This window comes from Cupressus sempervirens, chromosome 6 (genome assembly GCF_028749045.1).
Source record: "Cupressus sempervirens isolate cs-2001-9-10 chromosome 6, ASM2874904v1, whole genome shotgun sequence".
Lineage (NCBI taxonomy): Eukaryota > Viridiplantae > Streptophyta > Pinopsida > Cupressales > Cupressaceae > Cupressus > Cupressus sempervirens.
In genome coordinates, this window is record NC_143123.1 from 540,292,429 (window position 1) to 540,319,080 (window position 26,652).

The 26,652-nt window shown below is 35.8% G+C and overlaps 1 protein-coding gene across 1 annotated transcript in view; it reads left to right on the forward strand.

The window, feature by feature from the left end:
- Nucleotides 1–25,316, forward strand: part of LOC149553385 (long chain acyl-CoA synthetase 9, chloroplastic-like) — a 175,786-nt gene extending 150,470 nt beyond the window's left edge. The window contains exons 10-13 of the mRNA XM_089788852.1: nt 15,112–15,234; nt 15,594–15,728; nt 15,818–16,024; nt 24,757–25,316. Coding sequence (XP_089644978.1) covers nt 15,112–15,234; nt 15,594–15,728; nt 15,818–16,024; nt 24,757–24,921 — 630 coding nt within the window. The 3' untranslated portion in view covers nt 24,922–25,316. The remainder of the gene's footprint in view (nt 1–15,111; nt 15,235–15,593; nt 15,729–15,817; nt 16,025–24,756) is intronic.
- Nucleotides 25,317–26,652: the final 1,336 nt, after the last annotated feature.

Here is a 26,652-nt window from a genome sequence, read left to right on the forward strand (position 1 = left end):
CCTGTAACTTACTCAATTGTGGAGAAGATAAGATCCTCCCAAGCTAAGCCACTGCCTGATAAGACCCTCTATCCACAATAATTAGCCTATGAGAATCACAATTTTAGGCTAATCCCTGAACTTTGATGCTGGCAAAAATGGGGACATTACAATCCTCCATCGGCGAGTTCTTCCATTGGATCAAATATTCCTTGATAGATCGATTACACAAATGCCATTCTCGTATATCTAGTATTCTTTCAGGTATGGTTTTTAATTTCCCCTCTCAATCCAAGGGTGGTAATTCGTCTGATATTGTCACCTGTTTGCCCAATGCCTTTTTGAGGCACGAGACATAAAGACATTATGGATACAATTGGCTTTCTGTAATTCCAATTCATAAGCTACCACATCAATTTTCCTAACAATCTAATAATGTCCATACAAGCGAGGCTTCAATTTTATAGCTCTGCTAGGTTTGATTGAAGATTGACAATATGGCTGTAATCTAAGATACACCAACTCCCCTTCTTAAAAATTGCCCTCTGTACGCTTTCTATTTGCATAATTTTTTTGTTGATTCTGTGTAGCTTGCAAGTTTTCCTTGAGCACTTTTAAAATATCCTGATATTCCTAAAGCCAATTGAGAAATTTGGGGACATTACTGTGGTCTTAAGCAAGGTCAACAAAAGATATGGCATCATATCCATACAAAGCCTTAAATGGAGTCATACCAATAGACATATGATATGTTGTATTGTAGCAACATTCCCCCAAATGTAACCATTGTACCCAAGCTTTTAGATACCCAACAACATAATTGCGGAGGTATCATTCAGCTCATTTCTTTACAATTTTTGTCTAATGATTTGTTTGTAGATGATAGTTGGTGCTGTGATTCAACTCTGTACCTATTAACTTGAACAATTCCTACCAAAAGATGCTCAGAAACCTGCTATCTCTATCACTGATTATATTCTTTGGTAAACCATGTAAATAGAAAACTTCCTTGAGAAATAGTTTTGCGATCTGAACAGTTGTAAACTTTGTAGTGATAGAAAAGAAATATACAAATTTTGTTAATCTGTCAACTGTTACAAAAATGCAGTCTTTACATTGTGCTAGGGGTAACCCAGTAATGAAATCCATGGAAATACTTTTCCACTTTTGTTTTGGAATGGGTGAAGGCTTGTAATAATCCTGATGGATATGTGTGTTTGGATTTATTATGCGGATAAGTAATGCATTCTTTGACATACCGCAACACATCTCCCTTGAGCCATTTCCATGTGAATGGTTCATGAATTTGCCTATAAGTTTATAATATCGTGGATATCCTGCTAAGGGTAATTCATGAATTACTTGCATGATTCTCAATTTCAATTTAGAACCCGATACCAAAAAAATTCTATCTTTGTAGTAAACGAAATCATTTACAATCTTGTATCTATCATCCAGAACATTCCCATCCAATAATCATAAGCAAATGAATTATTAGAATATTCCACAAATAGAAGAGATTTGCAACTAGTTGTGACCCTTGATATAGCATTTATTTCAGTCATCCTAGATAATGCATTAGCAACCACATTGTTCTTACCTCTAACATATTCAATTTCAAAATCATAAGCTTGGATCTTATTGATCCACTTCTGTTGCCTGTTATTCAAATCTTTCTGACCCAAGAAATATCTCAGATTGTAATGACCAATTCTGATCACAAATCTACCACTAACGAAATACTAATGAAATTTACTTACCTCTAACATATTCAATTTCAAAATCATAAGCTTGGATCTTACTAATCCACTTTTGTCACCTATCATTCAAATCTTTCTGACCCAAGAAATATTTCAGATTGTAATGATCAATTCTGATCACAAATCTACCACCAAATGTTGGAAATATAAGGTGGGTTAGGTGATTGAGAGGGGCGAGGGTGAATTAGGAACCAATACTTTTAACTTTAATCTGCCAATTAATCCTTCATAAGCTATTTTGATCTAATTGCATGCATGAAAGACTAAAGGCAATAAAACATTCATAACACTTGACACAATATTTGATAACCCAGAAACCTTTCAAATAGAAAGTAAAACTGAGGTGGGGATGATACCCACAAGCTTAATTTCTGCACTATAAAGTTGGCTTGTTGAGGCTTACAGTTGATCACTTTTAGTGCTCTGCCATGTTAAGAGCAATAAGGACTATTAGGTCCACCTTGTGAAAGGATTTATGCAATACAATGAAGTATGCACTCGATTAGGAGATTCAACATAAGACTGTTAAGTCCATCTTGTTAGAGGATTTGACTGATGCACCTGTTAGGATAAATCGGTAATTGATCTCTTCTCTGCAACTCAGTTTGTTGTATGAGATTCCTTTGATGTAAACTAGTCACCTTTATGTGATGGATGAGACTCTGCTTTTCCCTTATACTACTTGCAGCCTTTGTCTCCTAATCCACATTCATTTTGCTTCTTACTTGTTACACATTCTCATTTGGATATGATAAGATGTATTACATATGTACCAATCCAATTAATTACTTTCTGGAGTCAACTAAAACACCAAATTCAAACAATCTTCACCAAGTGGGCTCACTGCTGACACGGCAACACTGTCAACTCAACAAGCTCTGGCACTCGGTTTACATTGGTGCTTGGTCCACATTGATCATTTGGGAGTAGGCATAAACTTAGTTAGCACTTGGTGACTCGGGGAACATTGGAGAACTCAGTAGACACCGAAGGGCTCGATTGACACTACAACTTGGTCAACACTACCTTCCTTCAGCTTGGCTAACATGACTAGCTCGGTAGACATTGTAGCTCAGTTAACACTATTTTCTGCATGGTTTACACTGTAAGGCTCGATAGACTCTGTGGAGCTCGTCTTACAATGCTTTTTGCTTGTGAAGCTTAGTAGAATTTGCAAAGCTCGGCTTACACTACTTTCTACTTGTAAAGCTTGGTAGCAATGTAACCAACCAAATGATTAAATGTAAAGCTTGGTAGCAATGTAATCAACCAAATGATTAAATGTTTCACTAATTGAGAAATTATTTGACCATAAGGTCAACACTAAATACTAATGAAATTTAGCAAATGTATGCATTATTTCTAGCATTTCCTTATCATAGATTGAGTACAACCTTTCAATATTGTTGAGTTTCCTTCTCTCATAAGCTATAGGATGTTTATTTTGCATTAAAACTGCTCCTATTCCTTCACCTGAAGCATCACATTCGAATACAAAAGGCTGATTGAAATCTGGAAGTGCAAGAAGTGGGCAAGAGCTCATTACTTCCTTGAGTTTATCAAATACCTGTTGTGCTTCCTCAACCCATTTGAATGCCCCCCCCTTTTGGTAAGATCTGTCAGTGATGCTCCATGCTACGAGAATCCTCTAACAAATCTCCTGTAATAACTGCATAAGCCAAATAAACCCCTTAAATCTGAAAGATTTTATGGAAGTGGCCAATCCAAAATAACTCTAATCTTCTCCTGATGTACTTGCACACGTTAGCACTGATCATGTGACCCAAATATAAAATTTTTTTCATACCAAATTCACATTTAGGGGCTTTTGCATAAAGGGATTCTGATTCCGTTATATCCAAAATCTCATCAATATGTCTCAAGTGTTCCTCCCAAGTCTTGTTGAATCTTAGTACATCATCAATGAAAACCAGCAAAAATTTCCTTAGCTGTTTATTAAAAATATGATTCATACAAGACTGAAATGTTACCAGAGCATTTGTCAATCCAAAAGGCATGACTAAAAATTCATAATGACCATAATGACAACAAAAAGCAGTTTTATGAATTATCCTGCTCCCTTAACTTTATCTGGTGATACTTTGGCCTCAAATCAATTTAAGAAAAATACACAACACCATGTAATTCATCTAACAATTCATCGATTCATGGAATTAGTTACCCTTTTTTTATGGACTTTTTATTGAAGGCACAGTAATCTATACACATGTAGAGTCTCATCTTTCTTTTTGACCAACACTACCGATGAAGCAAAAGGACTCGAACTGGGCTTGATATGTCCCATATCCAACAACTCCTTCATAACTTTTTCTATTTCATCTTTGAATGCCTTAGGATGTCTATATGGAGTAGTGATAATTGGCTTCGCCCCTTCCAATTCAATGGTGTGTTCAAAACCTCTATCTGGAGGTACTCCTAGAGGTATATTTGTGAAAACCAAATTATGTGAATATAAAATTTGCAACAAGTCATCTGGATAATGCATAGATTCAAAACCTGTTACCTTGGTGGAGATAAAACATTGCGTTAACCATGTAGCATCACTATGTCGGGAAATAGCTTCCATGCTATTAGCAAAGATGATCCTGGGTCCACCATTTGACATTCTCTTGAGAATAACCTTTTTCCCATCAATTTTGAAAGAAAACTCCATGCGTTTGAAAATCTGCTCGTATTCATCCAAAGTCTCCAACCATTGAATTCCCAAAATAACATTAATGTTAGGGGAATCAACCACATAAAAATCATCTGTTACTGTATAATTACCAAGAGCAATACTTAGTTGAGTAACCTTATGTGTGCTTACTAAAGTAGTACCACTTGCTACTTGGACATCAAATCCTTCATGCTTCTTTTTATGTAAGCCACGTTTTTTAACAAGAGAAGTATCAATGAAATTATGTGTAGCACCACTATCTATCATAGCAATAACTCGTTGTCCCTGTAAAACCCCTCTTACTCTAAAAATATTGTAATGCAGAGTCCTTGTCATAGATGCTCTTTCACCTTTCTTGTGTATTTTCTCGAGCCTGTTCTATGGTCTTTTGGCTAGGTTATGGATTCAGGTTTATAGTTTCCTCTTCACTGTTTGATACTACCTCAACATAATGTATTTTCCCTTTTCCCAAACATCTATGACCTGGTGCCTAAGCTTGTTTGCAATTGAAGCATAACTTTTTTCTCCTAAAATCATCTTGTTCCTCTTTATCCAGTTTATTTCAGAAAGATGTGTCGTTCATGAAAGGTTTCCTGTCATTTTCTGTTTTGGGTGGCAGTCCCCTATTAAAAGTTTTTCCCTTAGAAGAAGGCTCCAATTCTCTTGCCCTTTTAATGATTGTCTGTAAAGGAGGATTTAGAGATTTGACCCAACCTTTGAGAGCATCAGATAACCCATCTATGAATATCATAGTTTTTTTCTGTCTTTAATATCAGTCACTAGGATTGCTAATTTTTCAAATTCAGAAATATATTGTTCCATTGTTCCTGTTTGTTTAAGCTGAGTTAAATCCTTAAGATGAATTTCGGGATCTTTAGAATCAAACTTGCCTATGAGTCTCTTAGTGAAGGTAGGATATGTGCTGATCTGATCATGATCCAAGGTTATTTGTCCATAGTTCTACCATTCGTGTGCCACCCCTTCTAAATGCAAAGCTGCATATTTGATTGCTTCATCTTCCATCACACAATATAATTGGAGGTAATTGTCTAGTTTTTGCACCCAAGCTCTAGCAGTTGTTTTTCTTGATCCATCAAAAATAAGGGATAGACATCTTACCAATATTCCTCTACAATTCATTGTTGTAACCCCATTGCCCTTTAAGCATATGTTTCATCCTAACATCCAAGTATTTTCTAAAAGTCATTGATGATCTAAATTCATCCCCTGACTGTAACCAATCTTGGTATATTTCTTCTTGTAATTCTATAATAGAAGGCTCTCTTTTGGGTTGTGGATTTCTATGTGTGAATGTGGGCATGGAAGGCCTTGAGGTTGTAGAACCCTCAGACTGGTTATTTATTGAATGATCCTCCCGACCACCATTTCTTCATGCATTATTCTGATTTTGATTAAGATTGTGGGCCATAAATTGGGTCATCAAATTAGTCATAGGATTAACATTGTTCGAGATATCCTGTTGACTCCTAAGCAATGCTGCCATAAGATCTCTAGTATCGTTTGCTTCCCCCATGTTACTGTTTTGTTCAAAGATTATTTCTTCGTCTGTTTATGACTATCTTCAATATCAACCTACATAGATGAACTAGATGACTCTATTGAAGTGTTAGCATCCTTGTTTTGTCTGTCTTGGGTATTACAAAAATTATAGTTTCTTTTTTGCATGTCTAGACTGTGCGATTTTTCCCATAGGCTGGCAGGAATGATAGCTTTGATACCAATGTAAAATCCCAAGTTTATATTTGAATGGAAATCTTAAATATTTTAGGTAAAATTTGTACAAATATTCTACCCAAAGGTATCGCAGATGCTTCTCATAGAATAATATCCATGAAGTTTACATAGATTAAATATTCAATGCAATATGTAAGACTGAAATCTGAATTTGATTTGGCAATATAATTTTATCAATAGTTTGCTACCAATTGGGAATTTAATATTTGAATTATAAGAAATAGGCACCTGAAATTTCCTCAGTAGTGTCATGGCACACTTTTGACCACCAATTGGAATCAAATTAGTTCATGTTTGACTTCTACCTCCACAAACGTAGAGTATTTGCCGCTACAGATAAGTGTAAAGGATTGGAATCGTTTTTGACTATTTTTAAATCCTTCTGCTACCGTGTCAAGTATTAGTCTCTCTTGCCGCTACAAAAAAATCAAGTCTTTGTCCTTTCTAGAATATGTGATTACTACCAAGTTAGATAGTGTAGTCACCTACATTATTAAACAATATCACAAGCTCATTGGTTTTTGACTTTGGCTTCATAAACTTGTGACGATTGGCAATATTAATATCTCCTTTGATAGTTTTCTCTTACAATCCTCCAATCACTGCTTTGTCAATTCTTGGACTATTCCAATTTCACTTTTGTAGATGCATGACAATGAATGAACTGAATATATTTTAAAGAATCCTTGATTTACCGCTGTGCATTCCACTAGGCCACTGAGAATTGATGAAAAGATGATAGAAAGACCACCTTCGAAACCTTCACAAATTTAATTATTCACCTCTTATTTCCACTTGGTCAAAAAAGTTCTGACGAAAGGAATTGAACTCTTACTTCTGCAATTTGCAAATTTGTCTTCAATAAAGCCTACCTTCTTCTATCTCTAGACTGTTGTTGGTAAAGTTATAAAATAGCCAACGGGTAGATTAGTATCCGAAAGGATGCATGACGGTTGAGTCACCCCTTCGGAACGGTATATGTACATCGTTCGGAATGGACTTTGCATTATTGTTGTAATCATCATTGGAAGCACTATGTAATTTCTTCGACATATATGCGAATAATAAAAGGAGTATTGCTGTGTTACACGTTCTTGTCTATTGTCTGTGTGCATTAAACTATTTACCCCATATAGTAAACATTTGGTGTCATTGCCCCATGGACCTGGAACGAAGGCAGATGAATGAAGACTAATGCTGAATCAACTGAACAAAAATAAGAATAAGCTAAAAGAAAAAGATGAAATATGCACCGCACAAGGGAATTTAATTTTGGCACAACAAGCCAAACGGAGATGGAGGTTTCAACAGATTGCCGACAGACACTGAAGCACTGAGGAATTATTGGAAGAGACTCGACAGCAGTTGGACTTGGTAGAAGAAACAAGGGAGGAATTTCTTAACTTGTATACGCCAAGGGAAGAGAATCCAGACAGAAGGGAATTAACTCTCACGACTCGGAGTGCCGAGGGAGCACGTGTGGAGTGAATTCTTCGTCCGCGATACACTTCTAAAACGAACAACTTTGTTTAACAAAGAGCCTTCACCAAATAACACGACTATGTTCGAAATAGCGCAGGTGTTTGGAACAACGCGGGTGTGCAGAACAATGCGGGTACACAACAAGTACCTCAAACTCGAATAGTAATGGCTGAACCAAAGGAAAAATTGCCAAAGGTTGATGGTGATGGAACGGCTGATCCAATCAGACACCGTAAGACATGCGAAACAATTTGGACGGCGAATGGCATAACTGACATGGATGAATGGGTCCGACAATTTTCAGCAACCTTAAGGGGTGTAACAATTGATTGGTTTGCCGATGTGGACCCCCAAACCTAACTTCCTGGGCAGTAGTTAAAAAGGAGTTTATCACCGAGTTTCAATTGCTGCAAGACAACAATGAGATCGTAGCAAAAATCTACACCACAAAGCAAGGGAAAAATGAAACAGTTCGTGTATATGTCGAAAAACTAAAAGAATTAATAAATAAAATGAAAAGTAAGCCGATAGATGGGCTTAAAAAGAAATGGTTCATTGAAGGACTACGCCTGGAGTTAAGGAAGAAAATGAAGATTGTGTCGCCATCATATACATCGAAGCATACAATCGGGCGATGGACTTAGAGAGTGAATAGAAAACGAAAAAGAAGAAGAAAAGTAGCTCATCCGATTAACTGGTGACAAAAAGGATAGTAAGAAGGTCCGAGCTCTCCAGAAAGATATGATCAAAATGATGAAGGAATTTAAGAACATGCAGAAAGAGACGAAGGGAAATGAGCTATGGTGCACAAAATGCAAGACAAAAGGTCACACGAAGGGGTTCTATGCGAAAAACCAATTCTGTGATGTGTAAGATTATGGGACATTCCACAAAAGAATGCCCCTTCAATATGAAAACAAGAGACATCAACAAGTGCTTCTGACATAGGAGACTTCCACGTCGAGAGGGAGTGGAAACACCAGCAATGATGGTGCCACTTTGGGTGGGTACAAAAATAATAGAAGAGGGCAAAACAACAATACCAACAATAATAATGGGGGCCGTAGCCGAATTCAGTACGATGCGAACTGTCACTCGATGGTTCAATGCCGAGCATGCAATTTGTGGGGCCACTTTGCATGGACCTGTACATCAACAAATGCACCAAAGTTGTTATGTAGATGGTGCGGTCATGGAGATTATGAAGATACCGAGTGCCCAAAATTAGGAATGAATTTGATCAGCATTGGCGCGAACGAAGAAGTCTTGGCAATCACCTGTAAACAAGCAAAACTGTACTCCGACATGATGGAAGAAAAGAAGAGATTGAAAGAAGTGCGGACGGAAATTGAGAAAGCAACGTAGGCAGAGAAATCACAATTGAAGGACACTACTGGCACCTCAACGAGGAACTGCGTAAAACAAAACATCAGAAGGCAGATATTACAAGTTGAAATGCTAGTCAAGTTAAATGATTTGATCCTCACAATGCCTCAACTTCGATCGACACTCACAAACATCGCTCCAACTGCTAAATTACCAGAAGAACACGGAAGGGAGAAGGAAAGTGGAGCAAGTGCAACGGACCCAGTGTTGCTAGTGCTCACATCCGGACAGCCTCCGGTGGTCGTAGAGATGGGTATATTAGGAAAGGTCCTTTTAGACACAATTGTGGACGGAGGTTCAGGGGTAAACGTCCTACCAGAAGATACTTGGAAGAAGTTGGGACAGTCGACGTTGTGGCTACCTACGTTCCAATTACTAACGATGGACCAACACGACATTAAACCTCCCAAGATCCTAATGGCACAACCAGTGACTATTGGAACACAGCCGTTCCTACTCTACTTCGTCGTCATCCTGTTAAAGAGGAGAGGATATGATGCCATTCTGGGCCGAGGATGGCTTGTACAAGCAAGGGTTAAGCATGACTAGAAGAAGAATACCCTATCAATGGAGTGCAGAGGTAGAAGATTCATAATTGACTTGCACACACAAATGGTAGGTGAGGAGGCAGCATTGTCGGATTCCAAAGGCCAAGGTGGAGGGGATGACGAGGGGAAGTAGAGAATGGAACTTGATGAAGAGGGAGTATTGAGACTGGAAGGTGGATCGAAGGACGATGCTCTAGATTCTGTGAACGGACTATTTCACTGGCAAATGGAGGATTATGAACTCTTTCTAAGCTGCAACATGTTGGGCGTCGAAGAAGAAAAAGGAAGAAACGAGTTTTCGGAGGAATATAGTGAACTAAAGGAAGGAGAAGCGCAAGTGGATGAAACACCAACCCATATGTTTAGTGAAGATAAGCCGATAAAATATGAAGAGGCCACAGTACAAACCATGAACCTCGGAGATGATATTGAACCAAAAACATACTGGTGGGAGAAGAGAGGGCTGTGACCCACACGAAGAAGAGAAGAATACACCGTACGGCTGGAAATTTTTAGGAAGAGACTTGGAGGTGAACCATATGGCAAGTACAAGGCAAGGGAAAAATACCATACAGACTGGAGGCTCCGTACACGATAATGAGCTACCACTGTACGATCTTTTGGAAGTAGGCGAGGAAGTACTGTACGGCCTAGACAAAGCAACCGTACAAATTCAGGAAAGGATTGTATGAACCATCTAGGGTACTGTACGGACAGGAGTACAACATCACCGTACGGTACATGAACGAAACTCTATGGCCATAGACAGGGATACACATTGCCAGACAACATCGTATGGTCAAACAAGGTAACCATACAGATGATTGGAAGAGGCTACTGTACGGACACACATGCATTGTTTGTGAAGGAGAAAGCACCGTATGGCCTTTTGTATGGAAGAAGATAAACATAGGGCCGTACAGACATATAAGACCATTATTGGGAGGAAGAAAGTACCATACGTTGTACAAAGGAGCAATTAAAACAACAAAAAGACATGAAAGCGGCCATATGAAGATATTTCGTATGATCGTACGGCTCAAGGAAAGGAAAAATCAAGCATCATACATTATCAACATACATGAAAGTGAAAAGTGCAAAAGCCGTATGGCCAAGAAAGAGAAGTTTGGATCGTATGCCTAGGAGTTGAAAGAAGTGGTTGTACGGCCCTTACAAGATTGGTGGGAGAATGGAGGCATTGGCATATGATTAGTCAGAGGGTTGCAAAAGACAAAATGACCATTATTAAAATGGGGGTAGAAGTGATTGATAGAAGGGGACAGGAAGTGTTCCAAAAAAAATAAATAAATAAAAATAAAAAAGATGCCCAAGGGAAGGGAAAGACATAAACAGGTAGTAAAACATAGGTAGTTGCCAAAAAGAGTGTGGGATTGGAAGAAAATCACAAAAATGGTGTACGACTAGTCGCTTCAGTTATCACTTGTGGGAAGTACAACCAGTTGATGAGAGCTAGAGCTGCTGCAGGCATGGAGTGTCTGTGTACCAGAGGTGGAGAGAACAACAGAGAAAGCCTTTCGAGAGGGGTGATACGCTTTGAGGTACTTGGAGTAGGTGTTGGACATGAAGCTGTCTTGGTGGATGCATAGAGAGCTCGAGAGGAGTTGATCATTCAGTTGAAGGCAGTATAGTGGCACTTGGCTTAGTGTACTCAGGAGTTGGAAGCAGAGAAAGTGGCACAGGTGGATATTTTGTAATTGTCGTTCAGGGACGACTTTTCTTTTGGGGGTGGATGATGTTGTCGGTAAAGTTATAAAATAGCCGATGGGTAGATTAGCATCCAAAAGGACGCGTGATGGTTGAGTCACCCCTTCGGAATGGTATATGTACACCGTTTGAAATGAACTTTGGATCATTGTTGTAATCATCATTGGAAGCACTATGTAATCTCTTTGGCATATATGCGAATAATAAAAGGAGTATTGCCGTGTTACATGTTCTTGTCTATTGTTTGTATGCATTAAACTATTTACCCCATACGGTAAACACAGACTGGCTATTTAAAATATAATATTTGGTTGCAATTCTCATAAGGTGCCAAACCGACTCCTTAGTTAATAATATTTTGATAATAACTATTATTTTTATTCACTATTCACATATTCTTATCATTTATTTAATCATACTTTATTAATTATAGTATATTAGTCCATACTAATATAATAATATTAATATGATGTATTTTATTATATTGTCTTAGAGAGACAATTCTTAGCATGAAGGGGTGAGCATTGAAGTCAGCCAAGATGATACCGTGGGGGGTGAACCAATGGCATCTAATGATACACCCAAGTAGAAGGGCCTGTACTCTCTCAACTAAAGCCTAGTTGGACTCAAGGAGAGAGGACCCCCCAAATAGTAGAACCATAGAGGACAGGCAATCCGATCAAGGAGTCTAGAATGGACATTTTGACTGTGGTATCCTGGAAGTGATGTCTGAAGCACTATCTCTCAAGCATAGTTAGGGAGCCTAGCCCCTTATTGACCTGGGATTGCATGGTAGGTCTCAAGCTAAAAGGGGATCCAAAGAACTTAACGCCCAGGTAAGTATAGGAGGAAGTGATCTCAATCTCACCTCCTTGGAAATAGAAGTGGAGATGAGAGGTCTTCAAACAGTTGAAAATTATCACCTGGGTCTTACCCAGGTTCATAACTAACTTTCTCACATAATAGAAGGAGACCAAACCATCAAGGATCTGCTAGAGACCCTCAGGGCAAGATGACTATTTATAAGATTTTGATCTATATCTTTTATGGTGCATAGAATAATTTTTTTTTTTTTGATTATTAAACTAATATCTATTTCTCCTTTGTCCCACAGTGGGAGATGTATATACTATAAAGTCCTGGGGATGATGGAAGACTCTTCAAAGTCCCTTAGACATCTCAAAGAACCCAAGTCCTCAAACCAAGAGGATGTTTTGGAAATGCTCCCTCCTTGAGGGGTTGCCTTGGAAACATCCTTAGATCTAGAAAGGAGGTTGTAGGACAACAGGGGGACATCCTGACAAGTCTTCACATCTTGAGAATATTCCTATCTTCGAAATGGGATGATTTGGGGAGATTGGTTATTTAAAACATTTTGGAAAGTTGAGCCGTAGGTCCATTTAGATTCACCTAAGGTGCTGAGGAAGGACTTTGGGCGAAACTAGAGTTTTTCTAGTCCAAAATTGAACCAATATAAGAACATAAGGGTTTTGGAAGAACCTTAGCCCCAAATTGATCCCATACAAGAACATAAGGGGTTTGGGAGAACCTTTCAACAAATTCTCGTCACACTATTCTTGATCATGTGGAAACCTTTTTCAAACACTAAGGCAATGAAAAATGGAACATGTTTTTCTTTTATCATTGAATTTTATCTATTAACAATTTTTTAATATACTCTTACTTCATATCCAATGAAAAGAAAATAATAGATATTTTATGTTTTGAGTGAAAATAATTAGGAAGCGATTCCAATATCTAAAACAAAAAAGATGAATTTAAAAAATATTTTGTTGATAATGTTACTAAGATTGTAATGTCCCCATTTTTAGCAAGTTCCTACAGTTGGCCAGGTCAATTCACCATCGCGACCCTTGTAAGCTAATAGTGGGATTTGAGGGTCTCAGTTGTGTGGTTATAGGCTTTCCAATAGCCTATGGTGTGTTTTGGCTTTGTTTGAGGGACTTACTATTTATAGTAAGTCAATCTGTTGGTTTCGATGAGCTGAGTTGGGTTAGAGGAGTTGGAAGATGCTCTTAGTTTTTATGTCGGGCTTCCAATTTGAGCTCCAAGAATCTTGGAAGGAGTGTCTACTTATAGTAAGTCACCCCGTCAGGTTCTTTCGTCATCTTTCATCATCAGGATCACTTTGGTGTTGTCATATTTTGATTCTGATGCCTCTTCAGTTGCTTTTGTAAGATGGGCGAATTATTATTATTCATATAAATACGCCGAGGTTGCTATTTTTGATAGTGTTGTTGGTTGGTCACCTCAGTATCATAGCTCGTTGGAACCAGAACGAAAAGTTTTAAATCATGGGAATAAGAAATAGTGACCTTACGTGTCAAAATTTTAAGTTATGGTGGAAAGGTCATTTTTGCAGCCAAAAGCAATTAATAAATCAGATGATAATGGCGCTTTATTATATTTTAATGTTGTGTGTGGGAAGCCTTTTAAGTGAAGTTCATTTGGGAAACTTTGTGTCATTTGGAGATTATTAATATGAGCCCATTTGATGAGTAAAGAATCCAATTATTTGATTATCTTATTTTTCTCTTGTTGTCTTTGTGACATTTCTGAGTTTGAAGTTTGTGCCTTTGCTGAAGTATAAGAGTTTGGGATCTACAACTGAAGTATTGTAGATTCAATTCTGGGATTGCTTGGCAAATTGTTTGAGGTATACGATTTGTCATTTCTCCTACTGTATTAACTGTTGCTAAGGAGAAGTTTAATTTTTCTTGCTGCTTGAGGTTGTTCTGGAATTTGTGAAAGGATTCACTGGAATTGTTATATCAAATTGTGTGCTGGTTAATTTGGAATTGGTTGAGCACCAACTTAAATTTGTTGCTGGATGTTATTTTCTATTTGCACTTTGGGAGCAGCATTTTTCAAATCTGCAGTTGCATTTATTGGTCGAAGAATTCTTGTTGCTGCTACTCTTCATTTCAGAGGGTTTCAAGGCATGTCTTACTTATAAGTTTATGGATTGTAACTTCTAATTTTTCTAGGTATTGTTGATTTAGATAGTAGGGGATATTTTATCAATTGGGTTGTTGGTATTTTGTGGAAATACTCAATATCTAAGTTGATATCGAAATTTAGAAATTTTCAGCTGTATATTCCCTATGTAATATCTAAATATTTGAGTTGAAATTATTATTGCAAAATCTTCTAGTTTGCTGCTATATTCTTGTATCAAAATTGCAAAACCTCAAGAACAAAAAAAAGAAATAAATTCTTAAGCATAGATTGTTTGAGAGCCAACAGGGTTTATTTCAGTGGTATCAGAGCTTTCTTGTCAAGTGTTTGACAAAATGTCAAACCATTGAAATGTGAAAGAAATTGATGCTTGATTTAGCTATAACCAGAAAGGGTTATTACAGAGATTCCATCACAAAGGAAAATATGTTTTTTTTTTGGCAGGAATTTTAAACAGCCACAAAATTACATTTCCAGTATTACATACTACACATACATTGCTATTGATTTTTGCTGCAGAAATTTGTAATTAAAAAGTTTTGTTTATCTTCATTTTTCTCTCTTAGTCTTGGCTCCATAACTAAATTTAGAGTGTGTTGTATACATCCTTGCCTTAACTTTATTTGAAAGCATTAATCTGAAATTCTTAAGCTTTTGGAAAATTTTCAAACACTAAGAAATGTACAATGGAACATGATTTCTTTTTTGTTACTGAATTTTAGTGACAAGCCAGAATATTTTCATTTTTGTTGCTACATCAAATGTGTTCTTAATGTTTTTAATTGTGAATGATTTGGAAGAAGATATGTTGATTTTGCAGCTAATTAATTGGGAGGAAGGTGGTTATATTGCAAATGAGGCTGAGGGAGAAATAGTTATTGGTGGGGCAAACGTAACTCTAGGTTATTTCAAGAGAAAAGCGGAAACTAATGAGGTTTACAAGGTGAGCTGATTGGTATAGTACAAGATGCTTATCTTTGAGTGAATTCACTTTTTTTTCTTTTCCTTTTCATTGGTCATACAAATAAAATACTTGTATTACTATTTTTTGAGATAGTGGATTATCATTATTGCTTTTTCACTTTAACATTTATTAATTATGTAAACAATTCTAAGAGGACTAAATGCTTGAAACACTCCTCAATAATTTTAGTTCTCATTTTTCCCAATTTGTTATGACCTCAAGATATTTCTTCTTCTTTGAACCTTCCATTTATTTTTTAAATGAGTAAGGCCAGTGTATTTGCAAACATAATTAAGATTTTTTTCCTTTTTTGTAATTTATTGTTTTGATTTGTGAAGATGGATGAGAGGGGAACAAGATGGTTTTATACTGGTGATATAGGGAGGTTTCACCCTGATGGTTGCCTTGAGATTATTGATCGCAAGAAGGACATAGTAAAACTTCAACATGGAGAACGCATTCCCTTGGGAAAGGTACAAGATCTCTTTGAACAACATGATAGTGATAATTATGATTCTAATATAGTTCAGAGTTACTGTATTTTCAATTTTGCTTCATGTAGGTTGAAGCAGCTTTGGTCGCATGCCATTATGTAGAGAATATAATGTTGCATGCAGATGATCTCCATAGCTATTGTGTGGCCGTAGTAGTTCCATCCCAAAATGCTCTTGAAACATGGGCACAAAAGAAGATGCTTATTTACAATGACTTTGAGGATCTTTGTCAAAAAAAGGAAGCGATTATGGAAATTCAGATGTCACTTTTGAAGGTACTTGAGTTTTTGACTATACATTATGTTTTCATGTAAAAAAAAGAAGTGTTATACTACAAATGCCATTCTTCTGTAGGGAATTTGATTTATAAGAAAATACTAAATACATGCTATCAAAATATTTTTTACAATGACTTTGAGGATCTTTGTCAAAAAAAGTAAGCAATTATCGAAGTTCAGATGCCACTTTTGAAGGTGCTTTGTGTCTTTGACTATACATTATGTTTTCATGTAATTTATAGAGGTGCTATACTACAAATACCATTCTTCTGTAGGGAATTTGGTTTATAAAAAAAATACTAAATACATGCTATCAAATATGTTTTGGATAAGATAAGATCACTAATAGCTTCTCTGAGGTTCTTGCTTTGGCCTGGCTTGTAAGTGACCTAGAGTTAATTGCCGTCCTCCAAGCAACTCAGCCTTTTCTCAAATGTGGTCATTTACCAAATCTGCTTCAAACCACATAAGGTGAATCAGAACAGTTATATAATATTAATGGAAAATAATGAATGCAATAAGAAGATAACCCCAGAAGGTCCTTATTCACAGTCATTTTTCAATTTTTTTTTCTGATAGAACAATTTTCCACTAAGCACTGTGATTTATGGCCTTGTTTATGATTGACAATCTTACAAAATTTCTGATCAAGTTGTGGCAAGTTCTAAATTTTTTTTTTCAGGTATCGTACCTGGTATTAATTAAATTGGAATATAAAAGATACATAGAAAGATTGTGTTGATATTAAGAAAATGATGATAATAATTACCTAGGTTGTGCACAAGATAATTTGTCACCGTATCTTGAAAATTTCAAACCTGTCCCTCCAAAATTAACTGTTTTGAGTTCCATAGGCAACTCCCATATAAGGGGAACATATCGAAGGCTTGATATTTCCTAAATTAGAACAGTGAACTTTTAGATAAATGCATATAGAGGGGCAGTTGAATATATTTAGATAACTAAAGATGGAGTTTTAATAGTAATGAAAATTGCATGTTTCTTCATTTTTCACCATGGAGGGCAATTTGACTATAATTTATTCATCTTATGAAAAAGTCTTGTTAGAAAATAAAATGCATATTTCCAACAAGACTTATGAATAAGCAACTTGATGCATTACTATTGTTTTCAAGCTCAATTTTCTAATAATAAACTAAGATAACGGTTCAAGTTTGGTTCTAAGGTCGGGTTTGAAAAAAGAGTTCGCTGGTGCGACAAAATTTTGGAAAGGAATTTGGGTTTGTTCATACAAAAACATGTAAGAATTTTATATATACATATTTATGAAGCCTAGAAGTATGAGTTAAATTAGCATGTCACATGGTATCATAAAATCATATGATTTAAACAACAAAAGCACCATAAACTTTAAAACTTGAAATCATAGCATCATGAATTGTGATCATACCACCATATATTTCAAGTTCAACATCAAAGATTCAAAACATTAAAATTAAATCATAAGAAAAAGCTCAAGTGTCATTGTTTCAAGTTCAACTAATGAATTTAAAATTTATTAATATTCTTCTTCTTCTCTAGCATTAGTTGACTCAGCAATAGAGCTAAGGCCAATAGGATCAGCAGCAACAATAATAGTGTTGGTGTCAAAATCTTCAATAGCAAGCCGAGAAGTGGAAGCATCCAATTCCACAAGCTCTACATTTACATCCCACCTCTTTGTCTCCCCTTCATTGTATTCTTTACTCTTGTGTGAAACGATATGCAAGTTGTAATGCACAAATACCAAGTTCTCCGCTCTTTTTGATTGCAATCTATTGTACTTCATTGAGTGGATGAAAGATGTGCTCCAATTTCTTTTTGATGTAGATGAACTAGCAACCTATTAAGACATGACAAAGTAAACAATTAAAATAAAATTGTTAATCTTGATTCTTATAATTTCTACCAATTTATGAAGACAAAGTAACTAATAGTAGTTTTAAAAAAAATGAAACTTACTTGAGATATAACTTTGATTGCAAGGGGACAATGATTGGAATCTTTGGACATTGAGATACCGCTAAGTTGCCAACTATGAGCATCCTTCCTAAACCGATGACGAAGAGCATCATTGCTTAGACTTTTTGCATTCACAAACTCTATGAACTCGTTCGTGATCATGTCTCACATATCATTATCAGGAAAGTGTCTTTCAAATGCTGCCTTGTATCTATTATAGTTATACACTTCTAAATCTCTATTGGGTAGTAGCCTGCCAGGTATATTAGTTTATTGGTTGCTATAGTATTTGGGCGTCAATGCATAGGAAAATAAATGTAGAGTGGCCATTTTGTTCCTTCGTTCTACAACAATTGCTTGCAATTGTTTGAAGCTCTCTTGAGGATCTTGCTCTTTCTCATTTACAATTTGCTTGATCTTTCAAGCTTTTAGTCTATGCCATCATAGATCATCCATGCCAGTGTACATAAGCATGCTCATAATGGACTTGGTGAACTTAATGATATATTCCACACATTCCCACTATAAGTCATTCAATATCCTAAGCTTTATTTTGGCTGCCCTCTCACTATTGCTTTACCTCCATATAGTCCAATTGTTGCTGATTACCATATTGGAAAGTACCTCTTTCACTTGTACAAGTCTTCTCAAGATGATTAAATTTGATGCAAAACATGTCTCGACAACTTGTAACATAAAATAGAGCAAAAAGAATGAGCATTAGATACATACTTTAGAAAAGAATACACATTACATAACCGAAAAATCAGAAATCGTAAGATAGTATTTTTTAAAGTTAAATTACTAATTGAGTCTAAGTTTACTTACCTTCAGTAACTCCTAACGTGAGAACATTCTAAATATTCTTTGAGTTGTGGTGTTTTGTGATGAACATCCGGATGACATTAGCATTTGCATACACCTCGTTGATCCACTCAATATTGTTCCCAATCTCAGGTAGCATAAGATTGAGTCAATAGGTCACACAAAGTGTCCAAAAAATATGCAAATATTTCTCTTCAACCAACAAATCAACATCTATACAAGTCTTTGCGTTGTCCATTATGACTTGTACAATGTTTGTAGCACCCACTTGTTCAATGGAAGAGATGAGCACATTAGCAATAAATGGCCCATCTTTTACTTGCCCCTCACAATCCATTGCTTTAAAAAACATGCTCCTTTAGGGGACATCACCAATGCATTGATCAATGGACGATTGCTAGCATCTTTCCATCCATCTGAAATAATTGTTTCTTCTGTCTCAATCCATGTGATGGAGCCTAAATTTTAGCCTCCATTTTTTAGCATAATTGCTACAAATCAATACCAAGTATTTGAATATATTTCTACACTCTTACAATGAATGAATCAAGTATATACTTGTTAGGGATGATGAAAAGACTCAAGAGACTATGAGATTGAAGGGATTGTAAAAGTGATGTAAGTTATAACAACAGTTGATTAGAGAAGAGAATATATAAACAAATTTCATGTACATATGACAGTCAAGCACATGAAGGTGCTTAAAGCCATGTTTGACAAAGATCGAAAAACAAAAACAACTCCCAGCCTTGACAAAAGTGCAGAAACTATTAAGATTGTCATGATAATATGGAAACATGATAAGATATCTGAAAGATTGGTAATAAAAAAAATAAAAAAAACATAGATTTAATGGCATCACTGGCTATTATTTTCATCAGGATCCTCTTCTCACGCACATGTATGAAACAACACAATATTCAGTTAAGGAAGGAGCATGTTTATATAGGCTCAGACCTACTGCATCAGGATGAAACACATAAGCATGTATGCCATGAAGGTTTTGCACATGCACTGTGCATATTTTGGCAGGTAAAGTTCCAACTATAAAATCACGGATATATTAGTCAAATCTATGCCGATGATGCTCCACCAGAATCATTGCAGGAAAAAGAACTTTGGTTGCAATTGGAATGTATGAATTCAATCCCCTATCACAAGTAGTGGAAATCTCATCATTTTGAAAGAGTATGAATTCGACTTCAGAAGGAATATTCTGGGAAGCATTGATAATAAAGGGCATGAATAGGAATCGATAGGCAATGTGAAAACCATGTCGTCCATTCACCACCCCTGTCAAGTAAGAGATTTAAAAAGCCATCACTGTTAGTAACCTAGAGTCCATGTTAGAAGATCAAACAGAATAGAGAAATCGAAACATATGTATTACTCACAACTATGTGGATAAAGAATGAAATAAAGACATCGAAGGAAATGTAAGGCATGTCAGAATTGGCTCAGTTGGCCACATCACTGATTAATGGAAGAAGGAAGCTTTAAAAACGGTACATATAGGTAAAGGATGTTCGAATAAAGACTGATGGTCGGTGTCGAGGGAAACAACTTTCATATTAATCATTGTGTATCTCCAAGAATTTGGTTAATCACAAGTTTAAGAAAATTATTTAAGTTTCAAAGGGCGTGATTTATTTTTGTAGGGAAGTGACTGAATTTGAGAAGTCACATTTCATTAAATATCCAAGATATAAATGGGGATGTATTCATTAAAAAAAAAAAATCGAACATTGACACATTCTCAAAGAGTATTTTATATTTTTTATTGTATGGAGCGATAAGGAGCAACATTATGACTTTGTCATATAAATTCTATTATTTTATTTTAATAATAAAATAAAATGTTCTTTGTTTATTATTAAAGGCATGGAGATTTAAACTACAGATAAATTGTCCTTTGTAATTATTTTTTGGAATCTGTATACAATTTAAATGTTGGATAAGTGGACATGGTTTAGCATTTTAAATTTGATCATCACAGATATTGTGAATATTAAGTTGTTTTTGTGTCTGTGTCCAGTTTGTCTCCCTACCAAAGGAGTTAAAGTTCAATATGGACTAATTTAAGATTGCGTATATATTTGATCTATTGCATCTTGATTATTTAATTGTTGACGGTTCAAGTGCTTAAGAACTTTATAAAGTTGTACGTGAAAATTCACTGAAGTTGACTCTATTTCTCAGATGAGCAGAGGCATTGGCTTTTTATTATTGAAGTCAGAAAATTTGTAACTTCCTTCCTACAAGCATCAAATTAATTATTATTCAATTGTACAAAACATTCAACCATTATCCAGCATCCAGTTTTCATTTTAATCGAGTTCGAGGACCTTGCCAGCCGGAGAACTCTAGAAGTTTAAATTTGCTTTAGAAAAGCTTTGAACCAGGTGATTAGGTTCGAGGAGAAGGTCTATTCGCCTAGGTGCAGCAGAGCTTGAAGTGCAGGGGAATCGAGAAGTATTCCCGATTGTTGGCCAGAACTGATTGAGAAGTCCTATTGGAGAAGTGGCAGGCTCTTGGATTTCCAATCTATGGTTTTGGGAACCAACACCATGAATCCTTTATGCACTTCAATTGCTCATCAATCAACTTGACCTCTTCATCCAACAAGGTGGTTTGTACTCTCTCAAAATTGGAGCCCTGATATCCTGTAGGACCTTCATTAACACTTCTCTTCTTCTATTATGGAGTGCAAACAACATTCAAAGATAGTCCATTTGCATACAAGCATCTTGCCACATCAATGTCACCAATTAGGAGGAGGAATCAGAATATATGCCATCTAATTTTAGGAATATACCATCTAATTTAAGGAAGAGTCTAGGGAAGATTAGGGAAAAAGACAAGAACTTTACAAAGGGAAGATGAGAGGAGTATAATAAAGGAAGGATTCATGTAAGATAGAAAGTAGGTAAAGTATTAAGGGGTAAGATTAAGAATTTAAAATTATGTTATTTTATTTTTTTATAATATAGGACATTATGTTATTTTTCACAAGATAAAGAATTATGTTATGTCTATAATTATATAAATTTAAGTATAAAATATTATGAAATGAAAATATAATGATGTTGTTATGCTTATATTTAATATTTTATAAAAGGATTCATATATTTTCTTGTGAGGATTTTTGAAGAGCAAGATAGATTTAGAGAGTAGTGTTATAAAAGGATTTAATGTAGTGGAGATTTAATAGGTTTGAATATAGAGGATGATAATATATTAAGAGATATTCATTATGGATTTGACCTAACAACATAGGAAGAAGGTAAGGAAGGTATGACTGAATATATTTCTATTGTAATTTATTTTTATGGACAATTTACACTTGCACATATATATGAAAGTATATATGTATATGTACTATGTAGTCATGGAGTACCAAGAGAACGAATACACATGATTTAATATGGTTAATTGTTAAGATCAAGAGTCCCTTAAGGGAAGAGGGTGATCTTAATGTGGTTAGCAACCTAAGATCAAGAAAGTCCCTATGGGAAGAGAGTGATCTTAATGTGGTTAACAACCTAAGGTCAAGAGAGTCCCTAAGGGAAGAGAGTGATCTTAATATGGTCCTTAGGCCGGAATATTCTATAGATGTTAACATATGCATTTGTGACAATGGTCCTCGGTAGAGAATGTTTCTTCGGGGAAGGACCTAAAAGGGAGCACTTCAAAGAAGATGGAGAAGTAACCGGGGACCTAAGAATCTTCAAGGGGGTTATCGATCTTGATATGAAGACATCTTTAAGGTTAGGGTTTAGATAGAGAGTACAATAGGGAAATATAATTTATTATTGTATAAATTCTAACAATGATTTTGTAGGTATTCTTGTCTTAGCTAGTGCGGACATTACATCCAACTCTTCCTTGCACAACCAAACTCTTGCTCAACCACCTATTTGCTCTTGCTAAAGACAAAATAACCTACTTGCGCACCAAAAATGAGAGTTAGAAGCCAACATAAGCTTTTCATCTACACTTTTTTAAGGTTAATAATGTCAAATGTTTTTTTAAATATCCCTAAAAAACCCACTTAAAGGTTATCCATGAGGCCCAGTTTGCGCAAATTTGCCTATAGTTCGATTTGAAATTGACTAGTTTGCTCGGGTACGATGGGTTTGGCCCACAGTTGAACTAGGGTCTTAAAAAATGGACCTTGTCCAGACCAAATGGTGAACTCTACCTGGACCATGTACCAGTTCGTACCTAGGGTGGTCCGCTAGGGGGGTGGGTGGGTAAACCAGGGTAACTTAGATGGTAAAGGACCAGGACTTGTATTTTTTGGTCATCTAAAGTTGGCAATGGTGAAATTGTTTTTGTCTGAGTAAATATCTTATTTAGTATTACAAAATTGACATATTCTTCTTTACAAGGACAAAGTTGAAATGCAAGGCCCAGCAAAGAGGAGGAATTGCAATTCAAGTTTCTGAAAGGAAAGAGAGCTTAGCAAGAAGCATATTTTATTAAATTTATCAATGAAAAGGTTAAGATTAAGGAGCATTGGGGAGCAAGAGACGGGCCAGTTTGTCTATGGTTCTTATTTGTCTTGCTAAATATTATTGACACTGCCTTCTGTAGTGTTTGTCCCTGACATTTTTGTCTTTCTTTTCGAAAATGTGTTCCAAAGATGTTGACAACACAAACATAGATTTTCTTGCTGATATTGAGTTTGATTGGACGTTGAGTTTTTAATTCAAAATGTTTTGAAATGTTGTAATAGTCAAACTGGATACATTATCAGGAAATAATATTACAATAAACTAGCAAACTAGAGCAACCAAATACCTCATAAGTGCAGCCTTAGTGAATATTACAGGTATTTAGCAAGCTTCACTGTGGAAAGTCAACAGCAGCGGTAATGCATGGCTTCCGTTGATGGCACTAGTCCTCTGAGGGCAGTGAGAGAACCAAGATACACCTCCAAACAAGAAAATGTCACATCCAAGTTGCCCAGAACAGATTATCAGACTTAGACATCCTTGAACAGTCACCTTCAAAGCAGAATAATCATCCAGATTCACAGCTGTAGCTAGCTGAGCATAGGAATAAATGAGGCCAAATGGCTAAAATATTAGTTCACTCTTCTCATCCTCAAAGTTCGCTACTCTATTTCTGCTCATTCCCAAATTCAGAGCCATGAAAAATTGTCTTCAGGACAGTTAGTTGAGAAGCCTTCTGGTTAGTCACTGCCAGTTGCAAAGCGAGAGAGTTGGTTATCACCTGCATATCATTTGCATGCATCCTTCCAAGAACATGGATAGGACCCTTTTAAAGGACATGATAAATTCTCTTTCTGGCTCTTGGCATGTCACAAGGGAATGTTTCTCAAATTCAACCACTGCTTAGGTCTAAATAAGGAGAAAATGATGTTCTCATCCATTAGGAGCCTATACATGAGGAAAAGACTTAGCTGACAAGGGAAAGGTAACCAAAAGGACTGGGACCTCCCTCCTAGTGCAGGGTTTATAGCTTTGGCGTTTTAGTTTCTCACCAAACTCTTTGATCATGTGATTTTATGGTCTTCTGAATGGTGCATGTTTTCTTATTGCAGTTGTTTTCTTTTTTGGGCTGATTATATTATTTCCTGGTTCAGTTAGTTTGGGTGTCTATATATTCTGTTTAACTTCAAATGGATACCAGCAGCAAAAACAGCTATGTCTGAATTTGAAGACAATCCATAATAATTTTACCACAAAGTGCATGATTCTGGAATACTCAGCCTTCCTCTTTTGTACATATGTTCCATGGAAACATATGATCTCAAATAACCTATGTGCATTTTTTGTGAAGCTTCTTCAACGGACTTATACAGTTGACATTAATATGCTATGTTTTATTTATAAAAATATATATCATTAGTAGAAGCATATTGTGTAGTAATTTGTAGTCTTTTGTAACATATTTGGTCTTGTTTTTATGAACAGATTGCACAAGCAGCAAACCTTAAGAACTTTGAAATCCCCAAAAAAATAAAGTTGCTTCCACACCCATGGACACCTGATACCAACCTTGTAACAGCAGCACTGAAATTGAAGCGAGAGGTTATAAAGCAAGCCTTTGAAGAAGAATTAAAAGAGCTGTACAGTTGAATTGGAGATCAAAATGAGGAGGTTTTTCTGCATACAAAAATTTGAAAGTTGAATACTATCTGTATATTCATGTGATTACTTTTCAGAAATTTTTAACACTACCCTGCCTCGTGTGTGATATCATCTTTTATTTATTTTAATTTTCTATCAATTATAATGTGTTAAATTAGTTGAGAAATAATGTCTTTGTAACCTAGTGAAATTGAGGAAAACAGTTAAGTTGATTGGGCACATGCCGTGATTGGCTGGGATGCAAAATATGTTAATGATATATCACGGCTCATATTGAAAAGGAAGGTTACTGCTACAAAACACTACTGCTATGTTGGCTTAATTGTATATACATTCTTTATAGTAGAATCCCCACTGAGAAATCATCCTTTGTAATTGGTAAATCTTGTGAACATTTGTTCCCTTTTTTTATGGTCAATTTTTAGAGCCCTTGCATAATATGTCATTATTATTCTTCTAGATCAGGACACAAGACAATTTTCCTTAAATTATTTAAAGAATATGGTGATTAAAGAACGACGTGGTAAGATTGAAATGAGATTAAGTTATTTGGAAAGCAGAAGATATTGGGTTGGCTAGTTATAGATTAAGTTTTCTAAGTTTGATTGTGTAATGGGGTATGCTGGACGCTTTTTCTTTCTTGGCAGTGATATTTTCTACTGAACTCTTGGATAATCGTTTGAACTGCAGTAGTCTGACATACAACTCAGTTGGCAACACTCACTTGTTTCAAGGGACGTTGCAAAGTTGATGTTGAAGAAGATATCTGATATTTCATTCAAGGATAGTATGAATTAAAAGGATTTGGCTTTCATGATACAAGCTAACCTTCACTAGTTTTGGAAGGATGTGAATTCCCTACCCATTGTGGTGTGGGCTCATGTCCTTCCTTCCTCTATTACCGTAGGTAGAAATTCTTCTTTTAGTTATAATGATCAGGTAAATGTAAATAAGTTCTTGCCTATCTGTAAGGTATGCTTCTTGGAAAGCATAAAATTTTAAAGTTGATATTATAGTGAAAAGTATCACATCCATATATAATGTTCAGTGTGCATTATTGTTATGTGCACACCAAGTTAGAAGGCCATAATGTTTCTTGTATTTCAATTAAGAGAGTTTATGGATGGTAGACAGCCTTTACATTGTGGTCTGAAATCACAAATATACAGTCCTTTGAAGATTTATTACACTTTGTGCATGAAAGGTCAAACTGTTGCTGTGTGCGAGTCACACCTTTTATTAGAAATGGAGTCACAATTACACCATGTAATGCACAACCCCACCATTTTTACTACTTCATATTTGTATGTTTACCAATGCCAAGTAAACTTTCAAATTCTTAAAGAATTGTCAAACACAATACAATTTGTGGTTTGATTACTTACAAGAATTTTTGTAAGGAAATAAAAGTCAACTTCTAATGAAAGAATTTTCATTGTAACATGTTATTTGTAACTAAGAATGATATCCTCTTTTTAGGCATCTGCTTACAAAATTTGATGAGCTAAGAACCATTAAATGTGTGAAGCAAGTCTACCTCTTTTGCAAGGAATTTTGACAATAGGGATTCATAGAAATAATGCTCAAATAATCTTTTCACTGAGCTCCCCTCTATGTGCATTGACCCATGATTTCAATCCTTAAACAAGCCCTTTTAGTCATTTTACCCTTCTGCTAAGATTGCTATGTGTCAAACCTGCACATCTTCTATTCAATTTG